Source organism: Theobroma cacao, chromosome 2, assembly GCF_000208745.1.
Source record: "Theobroma cacao cultivar B97-61/B2 chromosome 2, Criollo_cocoa_genome_V2, whole genome shotgun sequence".
Taxonomy (NCBI): domain Eukaryota; kingdom Viridiplantae; phylum Streptophyta; class Magnoliopsida; order Malvales; family Malvaceae; genus Theobroma; species Theobroma cacao.
The window spans coordinates 39420839-39434288 of NC_030851.1; the positions used below are offsets into that span (position 1 = coordinate 39420839).

The following is a 13450-nucleotide window of genomic DNA, read 5'->3' on the forward strand; positions in this document are numbered from 1 at the left end:
GCCTGGATTTCAGGCATTTTGTGAGTATACGGAGTTAAAAACAATCAACACCGCACTCCCTCAGCGCGTCCTGTACACGGTCTCCAACTACAGCTAAATCCAGAATTGGCAGTTTTTACCTACCAATTTAAGCGCGTCTTTTGACTCCAACCCCAACCCATGCACCCGATCATGAGTAGATCACGACCGTCCAAAATTCCTGGGTCCACAAAATCAACGACAGGGCTATGCTAGGGACCCATTTTCAAAAACAACAACCCTCACCGAGGATACGAGAATTTCCCTCCAATATATTAAGGAAACAAATTAAAAAAAAAATCTCTCTATAAAATCTCGCTGATCACTTGCTTCTTCTTACTCTCTCCCTACTCTCTCTGTTCTTCCCAGTGCCGCCAGGGCACTGTTTCTCTCAATTCTAGGTAATTCTTCCCCATAATTTTTTAATTTTTTTATCTTTTTCCGTTGCATTATTCTTTGAAATTTATTATTTTTAGATCTGGGCTTTACATGAATGTTTTGCTGAAATCAGTTTATTGATTTTTTGGTTGTAAGGATTGAAATTGTTTTTTCTGGTATTGTAAACGTAGCCTGAATCAGGCAAAGTTTTAATCTTTAATCTGATTTTTCCATTAATTTTTTTCGTCTTTTTAGAATCTGGAACGTTGTGAATTGATCTTATGTATAGAGATATTGCAAGATTTGCTTTTGATGATTAATGAATCGATTTCTTGGAATAGATAGATTCCAAAGGTCTGGACTTTTTAGGGTTTTGAACATTTGCTATGTGAATTGCCAAATTTTTGTAAAGATATTTGACAGTTCCTATTCTCTCATGTTTCAATATTTGGGATTTTGATTCCTGGATTTCTTGTATGTTGTACATTGTGTTAGGTTCTTACATATTTTGCACTTACGGTATGTGTTTTCTGTTGGTAGATGACTACGCACTCAGACCCTTCTGCTTCTGACCCCCAAATGATTGGGAATGCCTTTGTGAAGCAGTTCTACACTATTCTTCATAAGGAACCAGCACAGGCTTATAAGTTTTATCTGGACTTGAGTGTGTTAAGCCGCCCTGGTCCTGATGGTGTGATGAAGACTGTGACTAGCCTTAAAGTAAGTTTCTATTTACACAAACCATACACCAGGAATCACTGCATTTTATTTGGTTCTTGTTTACAACAATTTACAGAACTTTTCGGTAACTATTGAAACAGGAGATAAACGAGTTGCTTCTCTCATTGGACTACCAGAGTTATAGGGCTGAGATATCTTTCGCTGATGCTCAATTTTCATATGCAAACGGTCTGATTGTATTAGTTACTGGCTTTTTGATTGGAAAGAATGATGTGAGGAGGAAATTTACACAGTCATTCTTTCTAGCTCCACAAGAGGGAGGCTATTATGTCTCAAATGATGTTTTTAGGTATGTTGATGACAATGAACAAGTGGGTGTGGCAAATAATGATGTCGATGAGAGCACTCAAGCTGCTTTGTCCCCAGAACCTGGTGAGTTTTATGCACCAGTTTAGATGGAGTTTGATTCTTAATAGGGGCAATATATAATTTTTAGCTCTTGATTGCAGAGCTAACTCACGTGCCAAAGAATGCAGTGGCAAATCACACTACTGTTCCTTCAGATAATAGTGGTAACAGTAGCAAAGAAGTCAGTCATCCACTGGAGAACGGCAAGGTTTCTGTTTCGGAGAATGAGGTTGTTGCTGAGCAGATAGTGTCTTCAAGTGAAGAAAGTCAGTATGATTCTCATCCTGCCAGTCAGACTGCTTCCCCTAAAATTCAGGATGATGCTCCAAAGAAGTCGTATCTATCTGTTGTGAGTTCATACATGCATGCAAGCATTTATAAACCACATATATGAAACAAAGAAATAAAATTTTATCTATAAGAATGCATAGGGTGATTTGGAAGCATTGTTTAGGTAGATTTTGATGCTTTTCTTTTTCAATTGTTTCAGGTACATGCATTGACAAAGAATTCTGCTCCATTTATTGTGAGAGCTCCACCTCCAAAACCTAAACCAATGGAGCAGTCACGTAGAGCTGCAGCACCTGAGGCATCTGCTCCTAAGAGCAATAAGGCCTTGGAAAAGAACAATGACGTTTCAGGTTTTTGTTTATTATTCTTCTATTGACGACTACCCAGTGGTTTAAAAATGATATATTGCACAAATTCCTTACCTTCTCTTTTATGCATTCATATTCTTCATTTTTACTTGTTTCAGGCACGAATACTTCTATATTTGTTGCAAACTTGCCCATGAATGCAACAGAGGAATTGCTTGGCGAGATTTTCACAAAATTTGGACCAATTAAACCCAATGGTATTCAAGTCAGAAGCTTTAAGGTCTGTTCTGTTTTAGAGCTGTTTCAACCTTTGTGAGTTTTCTATGTTTTTGGCATAACACTTGCAAGCTTCACTTGGATCTTATGATTTCAGGACAACAAAAACTGCTTTGGCTTTGTAGAATTTGAATCTGCTACTTCCGTGCAAAGTGCTGTTATGGTATTTGTCTTGCCTTTTCTTATCATTGGCTTAAAAGTTTACCGACGGTTTTGAAAAATAATATTTTTGGACAAAACAATGAATAGTTCAGACATTTGTTGGTGCTGTTAGTCACCTGTTGTTTCATAAATTTGTTGCATCTTACATATATAATTAGATAAAATTTAGTTTTGTGTTGAATGTTGGCACTCTGTGTCTCTAAATTTTCAAATTCTCATCATTTCAGGCTTCTCCTATTACAATTGGCAACAGAAAAGCTAATATTGAGGAAAAACGAGGCAAGTTAACACATCTTCTGTGTAACTATCTCTTTATTGCATCAAAGGCAACATTTCTTATCCTAAATATGTTCACAACATAGTAGAATTTATATAAAACGCATAGACAAATGTACAAAAGGATTTTCTCTCTTTTCAGAACTATAAACTGAGTAAAGGATCACAATTAAACTAGAAAACTACATTAAACAAACCGAAAGAACATAATTATGGTTTACCCTAGTTTAAATAAAGGAACTAATATCCAACTAGAGGTCAATGATATCAGTTATTTAATGATTTGTGTCTAAATATGACTACCTTGTTATGTGCAGGATCCAATAATGGTGTGAAACCAGGTCGAGGTGCTTATAGAGATGAAAATGGTTACCAAAATGACAACTTCAGGGGCCGCAGGAACTTCAGTGGTGGCCGTAACTTTGGAAAAACTGAAAGGGGCGAGTTCTCAGGTCAAACTCGTGGCAGTGCTGGGCGAAATGGAGATACTAACAGGAAAATTTATCAAAACGGGGGTCAAAGAGTTGCTCACCAGACTCAAACTGACAGTTAAGGTGTGAAGATTTAGACTAGCCTTTACTTTCAGCACCCAAAAACAAATAGCCTTTACCTATTATTTCTTTTTACCATTTTCACATTGAGTTGTTAGAAAGTTATATTAGGTAGGCAGAAGGAGGCCTTCTGAGTTTTGGTTTTTGGAAAAATATTATGTGGAATTTTCTCTTTTTTCTTTATCCGAGTCAACGCTGATAAGATTTTCTTGGAAAGTTGGGTTTCGTTATGCTATTTGGATTCATTAGGCAGAAGGAGCCCATTGCTAGGATTCATTAAGATTATCTGAGTTAACTGACCACCTTCTTGCTCAATTGTGAAAAGATAGAGGAAATTGCTGAAAGTTTCAGATATCGAAACAGGGTGTTTGTAGTGTTTACAAAGAACTGGGTTGATTACTACCAATTCGGTATCAGTAAGAAAAACAGAATTGACCTTGTCTTGTTTCCTTTGGGTCATCCAAATCTGGAACAGGGATTGGATTAGCAGGAGTTATCCTAGCAATGGGCTCATCAGCCTGATGAAAGTATGGATACCCTCCCATCAGTGCTGTGGGAAATTGATACACCCTTTGAGACGCTTGGAGCAGATCAAACCCTGCCGGATACATCATCAGATTGTTATTATCCTAGTTCCTATTGACTTCCACGGTTGGCAGGCTCTTCTACTACTACTCTACATAACTGTTTCTAGATTACTCTTATGAATAGTAACTGTTTCTCGTCTCATAAATTTTACTTTTCCTTTTTCCATATTAAAACTCGAAAATCTCTAAATACAATTTCTGATTTCCTAAGTTATTGTGGTGTTCTTCTGTTGGGGACTGATATGGAAAGGAGTGTCGGTGTCAGTCCGTACAGAATGTGACACAAAGCAATTATTGTGGACTAAACTTTTGAGTCCAAATTATTGACAAAATGTTCCAAACTCAAGTGAAATTCATCAAGTTATTGATGGAAAAAACCATTTATTCAAAGTTCAATTAAAAATTTCAAAATTAATAAGTAAAAACAAAAAATATATAAAATAATAGTTCAGAAACTAATTTGACTCTATTATTTTTAAATAGCAACATAGGTAGCCTTATCTTAATTTAAAATATCCATTTAAAATAAAACTATTCAAATTTTAACATATTAACTAGTTTAATTTTATGATCAAATTTTTCAGATCGAAACATTTAATTTAATAATAAATATACATATTTCTTGCTTAAAAAACTAAGTTCGATAAAACGAAAAAAAAAAAAAGCAAAAACAAAAAATCCTTCGTTACGGAAATCATTAGCCTTACGAAAACAGCTGTCAAGTTATGGCGAAAATGATCAGCAACCTGGGGTTCTGGTGAGTTGGGCGAGGCTGACTGAAAGCTAGGAGGTGCCACCTAAGCGTCATCAAACCTCCCATTTGTCGCGTTCAAACATTGCCAAACATGTCCCACCCTTCAAGTGTCGTTTAGCCTTTAACTAACCAACACGTGTCAGACTTTTATGTCGGAGAATCTTTCTAACACCTTGTCTACATCACTGACGTGTCCTCCCTGATCATCCCTTTCCTCCTACGAAACATCTGTCTTTCTTTTTACCGCCCTCTCTGACACCAATTTTTTATTATGGGACTGGAAGCCGGAAAGAAAATAAAAGAAAAGAAAAGAAAAAGGAAGAAAATGTGGGAATATATTTTATTTATTTTTGGGTCAAAATTATTATCCTTACACGTGGCTCGAACGTGGTCCTTCTCTCTTCGGTCCCTTTGGTCAGTTCATTGAATAGTTCGCTAACCTTTCTTGCATTTTCTTTTTGCCCCCCACAATACCCTAATACCCCATCTTCCTTCCAAACTCAATCTATTTACATCTTTTCTAAATTATAAAATTTTCAATATTTTGTGCTTTTCAAAAAATTCTCGAGAAAAATTTCTGTTTTCATCAAGATTATGTTATTAACTTTATTTAATAAAATTATCAAAAGTTTTCAAATCAAAATTAATTTAAATAAAATTAAAAACCTAACTTTTTAATAAAATATAAGTTTTTCATAAAGAGTTCATTGCGAAAAAATTTGTAAAAAATGAAATGTCATAATATCTTTCATCAAAATGAAAAAGGATTTGTTTTCTCTACTTTAATATCACAAAAGGGTTGCTTGAAGTTAAGATAGACTAATTTAAAAAATAAATAAATTGTTTTAAAGGAGAAAGAAAGCTTGAGAAACTAGTAATAAAATTATATTTTTTATACTTGTCTTTGTCATAAGTTAATTGGTGGTGGGTTTCACATGATTGCAACTCTTCCAATTGGAAAAAAATAAAAATAAAACTTTCAATTAACATGAATTAACTCCCTTTTTGAATGTCAATTGGATTTAGACAAATAAAAATGTAACCATTAATCCTTTGATCGCCTTTTTTTTTTTCTGCTTTTCTTATTTAATTGAAGATTAAGATAAAAGTTTAGATTTTGATATATTTTGTATAAAAATTTGAACTTTTTTATAATATAGATGTTTAATTTTTTATATATTAAAGAATTAAAAAAGAAAAGAAAAGAAAAGCAGAGAGTATCTTAAAAATTATTATTGTCTGACAGACTGCAAACTGTGATGTCACCCAAGATGATAAAAAACAGAGTCGAATAGTCGCAATCACTCATTTGCCCAACCATTCCCAACAAAAAAAAAGAGGAAGGGGTGGGGACCCCTACCCACTTCTACGATAGTTAACTTCTTTCACTCATTGACACGTGGCTTCCTCATCAAGCACCTTACTCTCACTTTCTTCAATATAAAAAATGAGAAAAGAAAAGGCCCGACTTGGCATCCCCAGCCCCTCTGCACCATCCCCCCTTTGTGGGCCCCACTTCCCTTGGGGGGACCACGTGCATCACGCCCCATTTCCTCGCCCCATTTTTTTTTTGTCGTAGGTGATTGATTTCCTCGTTTACTTGGTTGTCTTACAGATCAGCGGCTGTTGGTGCTTCGTCCGCTTATTTTGCCCCTTTGGAGACATGAGTTCCGTTTGGCAGGCACTACAATTGCGGCTATGTTTCGTCCCTTTAGTAAGAATATAATCATATTATTTAGAAAAGCAATTCAAGGTAAAACGATTCAATTCAAAAGAAAGAAGAGAGTACAAAGGGTAGTATTTTTTATATTTTTAAATTTTAATTTTAATTTTAAATAAATTTATTAATTTTTAAAATAAACACTTCATCTTAAAAATATAAACAACGTTTATAAAAAATATAAAAAATAAAATATCTTTTTTATTAATTTAAAAAATTATTATATAATTTTATAAAAATCAAAAAACACAAATTGGTGCTCCCTTCCATTATGAGCACTAAAAACATAAAAGGTAAAATTCTATTTTTAATATTACTATGTCATTAAAATAACGGTTGACTAACGTCTGAATCTATATATCCAGTAAAATATATTTTTTAGATGAAGTGTTCATTTCAAAAATTAACGAATCCATTTGAAATTTTGATTAAAACTTAAAAAGTGGGGTATTTTACCCTAAAATAAATAGTGATAGAGCTTAACGTGTGATGAATCATAAAAATAGATGCATTAGCTATTTGAGAATTTTTTTTAAATTAATTAATGCATGTTAAATTGATTCGGCACATCTATGATAAAATTCATGCATGACGTTTTCAATAATTTACTCGCCACGAATAATGATAATTCATAATTCAGTAATTATGTAATAGTTATAGAATCATAATATACAATGCATATATTAAATTCAATGTTTTAAAAAATAAAAATATATTAATAAATTAATTTTTTATTAATTAATATATAAATTAATAAATAATTAATTTATCGTATCTGAATATTTAGTTTAGTGGTTGGTACATGATTTTTTTTTAAAAGACAAGGTCTCCTACTACTAATTTCAAAAAAATATTAATTTATCAATTAAATAATATTTTGATTAATTATTAAATTTTCATAATCCAATGATATTAATTTCTAGAGGTTTTACAATAATTGAAAAATATAGCATTATCTTTTAAGTTTTTTAATAACATAAAGACGTTGATATGCCATGTTGGTATATCATAATAAATGTTGATATGACTTGATTATATAATCACGTAATATTTTTTATTTCTTACGTTAATGTCACGTGAGTATAAAATAACTAATAGTATTTTAATTAATAATAATTAATTAGTCAAGTTTATTTGATTTAAAAAAATATAAAAATTTATTTAAAATTTTTTAATATTTTTGAAGTTTTTGTAACTATTGTGCCTTTTTTAATATCTTCTAAATATTTGTTATTTTTTAAAGAATTTAAAATTTTTAAATTTACTCATTAATGAGAAGTCAATATCTTATTTATTAATAATATATAAAAACTATAAACGATAATATATCAACGTTACGAGAACAATACCAAACCAAGTCTAAGAGAAGCGGCGCATGATAGCAAAAGCAACGGCGCATCTTGTACGAGTTTTTGGAGGTGTCGCCGGTGGGGGAGAGAGAGGGGAGAAAGAGAAAAAATGGGAACACACGTGGCGAGTTCCCAGACACCGAAACCAAAACAGACACGTGGCCACAGCTCCCTGCCTTATTAATATAATGACACGTGTGTACGGCTCCCTAACTTGTTTTAAGACACGCCAAAAAGGCCATCCTTCAAATACTATGTCAGTCGCATACCACGTGTCGTTTTGGCGCTTCTCCTGATCGCCACTTGGATCCTCCCAGATACTTTTCCTTGTCATTACCCGAGGGTATTTTCGTCACTCAATAAATACTTTCTTTCCTTTTCCCCATTTTCCAGTACCCAACCCCTCCAAAAAAACTCTCTTTCTTTCTCTCTCTGTGCTCTCCCTCTTAATTTTTTATGATTCTCCTCAATTCTTTTTCTCTATTCAGTAAAACACCCAATCCAGTGTTTCCCTCTGACCCTTTTTATTTTTGTAAAAAATAATCAATAAAATTACAAATATTTGTTTTTTTTTTTCATTGTTTTTGGTGTAATGATAGGAACTAGAGGCGTTCTTGTTTGAGCTATTGTTTTCAAGTAGGAGTTTTTGTTTAATCTTAACTTTTATTTGTATTAAATGAATAAAAAAACCAATCTTTGATGTTAATAATCCAAGTTTATGCATATGGGTAAGGCTAACTCAGATCAAAGACTGGTTTCTGGTTTTGTTACATAGGCAAAGACACTAGCTATATTTATATACTTTTATTTATTTTTGGTCTAATGCTTCCATCAAAAATGGGAGAAGCGAATGAAAACAGAAGAAGAAGTAGTAGCAGCAGCAGCAGGGGAATGAGCAATCTTTCTTTGCGGATAGAAAAGTACCCAAGAGATCTGTTACAAAGATTCATGTCAAGTGAAGCACAAGCTTCAACAAGAAGTGAAGGAGAGGAAGAAGATGAAGAAGTGGAGCTGAATCTTGGGTTGTCATTAGGAGGTAGATTTGGGGTTGATAAGAATGCAAAGAAGTTGACAAGGTCATCATCGATTGCTGGTTCAATACCAATATTAAGAGAAGGTGATGCCAATACTCCGCCGCCAGTCCCTTACCCAACTCTCATAAGAACATCTTCTTTGCCTACTGAGACTGAGGAAGAGTGGAGGAAGAGAAAAGAGTTGCAGACACTACGCAGAATGGCAGCTAAAAGGAGAAGAAGTGAGAAGCAAAGGAGCTCAAGAGAGAAAATGGAGGTGACTTTGTTAGAGGAAGAGAAGCAAACTGGAAGGGCCAATAATATTGGGGTGGGCGTAGGACCACCTTTTGGGTTGCAGAGTTGGGCCGCAGCTGCAAGGCAGGTGATTTTAGCAGGAGGGAGTGAAGTGGTGGGGGTGAAAGGGATAGGTGGTGGTGGTGGTGGTGCAGCTGGGTTTTCACAAGGTTTTATGCAGCCTTGTTCTCAAGGGTCTGTGGAATCACAAGGCGGAAGTTCTTCTAGTATGTCAGAAATGGAAAATAAAGCCCTTCAAGGTATTTCTGCAACATTATTTATAGGGGATTGTATGTGCATTTGGTTTCAATTATGAGATTCTTCTTGTTTGAAAGTTTTCTATATAAGTAACTTTGGTGTAGATAGTGGTATTGTCAATTGGGTTATAATTTTTTGTTAGATATTGCAGTTCCATATTGGAATCAGGGATTAACTTCAGCTGGGAGACTGGCATTACCTCCTACATTTTGCAGTCACATTATTATTTTATTATTTTCTCCTCGTTTTTCAATTAGATTTTGAAGTTGAGGATTTGATAACATTTTGTTGCTGGGAAGGATACTATATTTTTAGTCTTGAAGGATTCACTCATCTTAGCTACTCTAAGTAGCTGGGCTAGGTTGCTTTGGATTTCCTTGAAAGTTGGAGAAAATTATTGAATTGGAGTTTAATGAACTGTAGTTGGTAAAATCTACCAGTCTTGGAAGGGTTGTCCTTGTAACTGAACACATTGATAGTGGTGTGCTTGTAGATGGTAATTTGAACAGTTGACATTTTGAAATTACTCTCCAAAGTAGAAATGCATTGCTGCATTTCTAAGCTTTGACTAAAATGAATCATGCTATAATTTTTATGAATGAGTACTACTAATATATAAATACAGATCCCGGTGCAGACTAAGGATTTAAGTCTGCTCTCCTTCCTCTATAAGAAAAAAAAAAACATTGCCAGATTTTCACTATATACAATAAATTTGTTTGATGTTCATAAATATCTTCTAAACTTGGTGAATAAGCTACCCAAAGTTATTTTGGTACTTGGATTTAGAAATTGCTCCGACTTTATTGCTCTGAATTAACAGCACATGAAATGGAAACCTTCAATTTAAGCACAAAAAGAGTTGATTTGTTGACCTTAGTGTCTTTTTTACCAGAAAGGGTGGTCCCTAGTTGGAAACAGGTTTTTGCATTTGATTTTTCACAGAATAAGTTATATGTTTTGTTAATTAAAGGTGCAACAATTCAAAGATGAATGCTTTATGGTTTTTGGCTTAGTTCCATGGGCACTTAAAGGCGTAAAATCAGTCATAGATTCTCTTAGGAATTCTTTGAGTTAGTCCTTATCTGCAGTCATAGGAAAGTATCTATGTCTGAAATTCCTGCACAGATAATAAAGTTTTAAGCTGGGTATCAGTTATAGTAAACTTCTTCAATTCACCTACATTTCAATGTCCTTGGTTTACATGCATGTTATGATAAACAGATATGCAACCCAGCATGGGATGGACCCAGAAAGCAGGCTTTGGTTTTGACATTCCTTCATAGATCTTCAGAAGTAGGCTCACCCCCAGTTTCCTTAGTTTATTTGGGTGTGGACGGGCAGAAGTGGCAATCGTGGAAAGGCCAGTTGAATTTTGATAGGTTTAGTTGGGTCCTTTATTTATCATCTAGTCAGGGTTGGTTGGGCTTCCTCACTTGTGACTGACTTTCATGAATTTTCTGCGAGGCAGTTAACATCTTCAGATCAAGGTAAGCATTTCTCTCTTAGGCCAATCAGTCTCTGCTCCCAACTTACATATCCATTTCCATGAAAGATTTGGCCAAAAGCGCTCTCCTATCCATAAGTGTGAACCTGGGCAGAGGACGTAATCTGTTAGCTCTGTTTTAGTTTTTGAATTATGCACTAAGATTGGATGTGTAATAAGACCAATGGATTCTAGTGTTGGACATATGGTTTCTAGTTAAGGAAACAAAATCCTCATTCAAGTTCATCTAGCCTATCTATTGGATGTTGGTTTCCAGTTGTTTCTATAGTTTACCTTAGTATGAGAATTCGTTCTTCCTGGCCACTTCAGCATTATAGCTTGGAACCCCCAAACCCAAAATTCGTAGTTCAAGTTTTCTGTAAGGTCTTACCGTGTGCCATCTCTTTTGCCAACTTTTGTGACCATTTAGAAAACCATGAATCACCCAGTTAAAATATCATACTGTATGTATGTTTTCTCGTCTGCTTTTTGTGCTATAGTACTGTAGGAATGGTTGTGGGTGCTGTACAGAGATAGGTAGATGCAGTTGTTTTCCTGTTAGAGAGTTTTGAGCACAAATTAGTGGTTGCTAGTTAACACTCCGAGTATCATCATTAATAGATTGGTGCAGTAGATGGGGCTAAGGTTTGTTTGATGTTGTGGGAGAATAATTGCCATGTAAAATCAGTAGAGGTATAGGTGGATCGATTATTATGTGTTTTAAACAGCAGTTATGTTCCAACTGAATATGTAATTACGTATCCATGCCACTACATATGATGGTCCTAGTTTGTAGATGCAGAAAGGTGTGTTTTTATGTGAATTAATTCAAAATTGTCAAACATTGGAAAATTTCAGGGTTACTTTTGCTTTAGATAATACCGGGGTTGATTAAGAAAAGACAAATCAGACTTTCTTTTTCTGTCATATTTAAAGATAGACCAGAATCCTACTGTTTTGTCAGGTATTAGAGGCAATTTGACATAGGAGTCTCGCACTATAACCGGATGCATATTTGCAGTCACTGAACTTAAAAATCATGGATAGTTTCTTGATAGAACTTGTAATTTGCAATGTGGAAACATGATTAAGAATAACTGGATATTTAAATAAGAGTCTACTTACAGATGAAATCATCCTTGATTGAAGTTGCTTTCACCTCCTTGGATTTGCTGGGTGAATTCCTTAAGAGTGATTGCATGGTTTTACATGCCCTGAATGACACTTGCGCTAGTCAGCAAATATTTTGCAGCTCACTTGGAGGAGAACCATATTGGTTTCTCCTGCTATTTCCAGGTAGTTTCACTTTCTACTTTTTTACTTTACAGGTTTAGCCTGTTTGATTGTTCTTTGGTAACATGTGGAATAATTTTTAAATTTAACCTCACAAGTGCTGAACTGGTTTAAATGCTCCTATGTTAATAGGTTGCTACCTAACCTCTGGCATGTTTGACATTGGTGTTGTGAATTTATGATCAAGCTTGATTATGCCTTTGGTTGATCCTCCCCCCTACAGGGAGCAGCTGGTTTCATCCTCTTATGATCTCATGCATTGCAGGAGCAAGCAGTTGTGGTGAAGCAAGAAGCTCTGGTAGCACCCAATCCTTACAAGATCAAGGGAATCAAGAGGCTACCGGTTCTTCAGGGACAAAGACAAGTGAAACATGCAGAACTTCCAGACTGGAGGTTGAAACTCTGTGTAAGGCAGCTGAAAATAGGGGGAAAGAAAGAGGGGATGCAATGGAAGATATGCCTTGTGTTTTCACAAAGGGAGAAGGTCCTAATGGGAAAAGAGTAGAAGGCATTCTGTACAAGTATGGGAAGGGAGAGGAAGTGAGGATAATGTGTGTATGCCATGGCAATTTTCTCTCTCCAGCAGAGTTTGTCAAGCATGCAGGTGGTGGTGATGTAGATCACCCTCTTAGGCATATAGTTGTAAACCCTTCCTCTGCTTCCCTTTTGTAATTTGCAGTTTGATGGCACCCCTCAAAAAATGGGGATGTGAAAATGGGGATAAATTGAAAGGTAAAAATTTTAGAAAACAGTTTTTTATTATTTTTTTTCCATTGCAAAGTTTGCAATATCTAATTTACTTTTGTTGAAGTCTCCTAGGAGAGATTTTCGGATGCCTCTCTTTGGATCATGTGGTTTCTTTTTCTCATGCCTGCTGTATGTCTCAGAACCTTTGTGTGTTTGGGCAAGAATCATTGATATGGTCTTTTTTTCTCTTTTCTCTTCTTGCAATCACTTTCTGATCCTCATAGCACTGCCCTTGTAATCTTTACATGAAAGCTGCAATGCTTTTCAATTTTTTTTTTTTTTTTGCTTAGACTGACAGTACCATGACTAAATGCCTTTATATGTATTCTCTTCGTCGTATATACATGGAAAATCCATGGAAGAAGGATTTGAACATTAAATCTCCGTACTCCTAAGAAAGGATATCGATATATGTACATTACAACTTGAACAAAACCATATGTTGTTTTGGTTGAGCATCCTTGCAACTCTTGGCTAATGCCTAGCACATTAGAATATTAACTCAACAACAACAAAAAAGAAAGAAATAATTCAATCTTATGACCCTGCAGTTGAATCTGTTACTCCTAGCACTATATAACGTGACTGATGCAATCTTGT

The 13450-nt window shown here is 34.9% G+C and overlaps 2 protein-coding genes across 2 annotated transcripts; both read left to right on the forward strand.

Moving 5' to 3' along the window:
* On the forward strand, nt 301–4146 carry LOC18610244 (putative G3BP-like protein). The gene is made up of 10 exons (XM_007045786.2): nt 301–419; nt 937–1116; nt 1218–1509; nt 1587–1834; nt 1976–2126; nt 2243–2364; nt 2458–2523; nt 2750–2801; nt 3116–3352; nt 3825–4146. The coding sequence occupies exons 2-9, from the start codon at nt 937–939 to the stop codon at nt 3349–3351; spliced, it is 1347 nt and encodes a 448-aa protein (XP_007045848.2). The 5' UTR covers nt 301–419; the 3' UTR covers nt 3352; nt 3825–4146.
* Nucleotides 8197–13041, forward strand: LOC18610245 (ninja-family protein AFP1). The gene is made up of 2 exons (XM_007045788.2): nt 8197–9326; nt 12369–13041. Exons 1-2 carry the CDS (start codon nt 8582–8584, stop codon nt 12773–12775), a joined length of 1152 nt encoding a protein of 383 aa, XP_007045850.2. The 5' UTR covers nt 8197–8581; the 3' UTR covers nt 12776–13041.

What these genes read in the sequence shown, in the direction of transcription:
- LOC18610245 (XM_007045788.2), top strand. Translation starts at nt 8,582, where the DNA reads ATGCTTCCATCAAAAATGGGAGAAGCGAATGAAAACAGAAGAAGAAGT. An exon ending in GGAAAATAAAGCCCTTCAAG is followed by an intron (nt 9,327 to 12,368) that starts GTATTTCTGCAA and finishes CATGCATTGCAG; the next exon opens with GAGCAAGCAGTTGTGGTGAA.
- LOC18610244 (XM_007045786.2), top strand. Translation starts at nt 937, where the DNA reads ATGACTACGCACTCAGACCCTTCTGCTTCTGACCCCCAAATGATTGGG. An exon ending in TGCTTTGTCCCCAGAACCTG is followed by an intron (nt 1,510 to 1,586) that starts GTGAGTTTTATG and finishes TCTTGATTGCAG; the next exon opens with AGCTAACTCACGTGCCAAAG. An exon ending in CCGTGCAAAGTGCTGTTATG is followed by an intron (nt 2,524 to 2,749) that starts GTATTTGTCTTG and finishes TCATCATTTCAG; the next exon opens with GCTTCTCCTATTACAATTGG.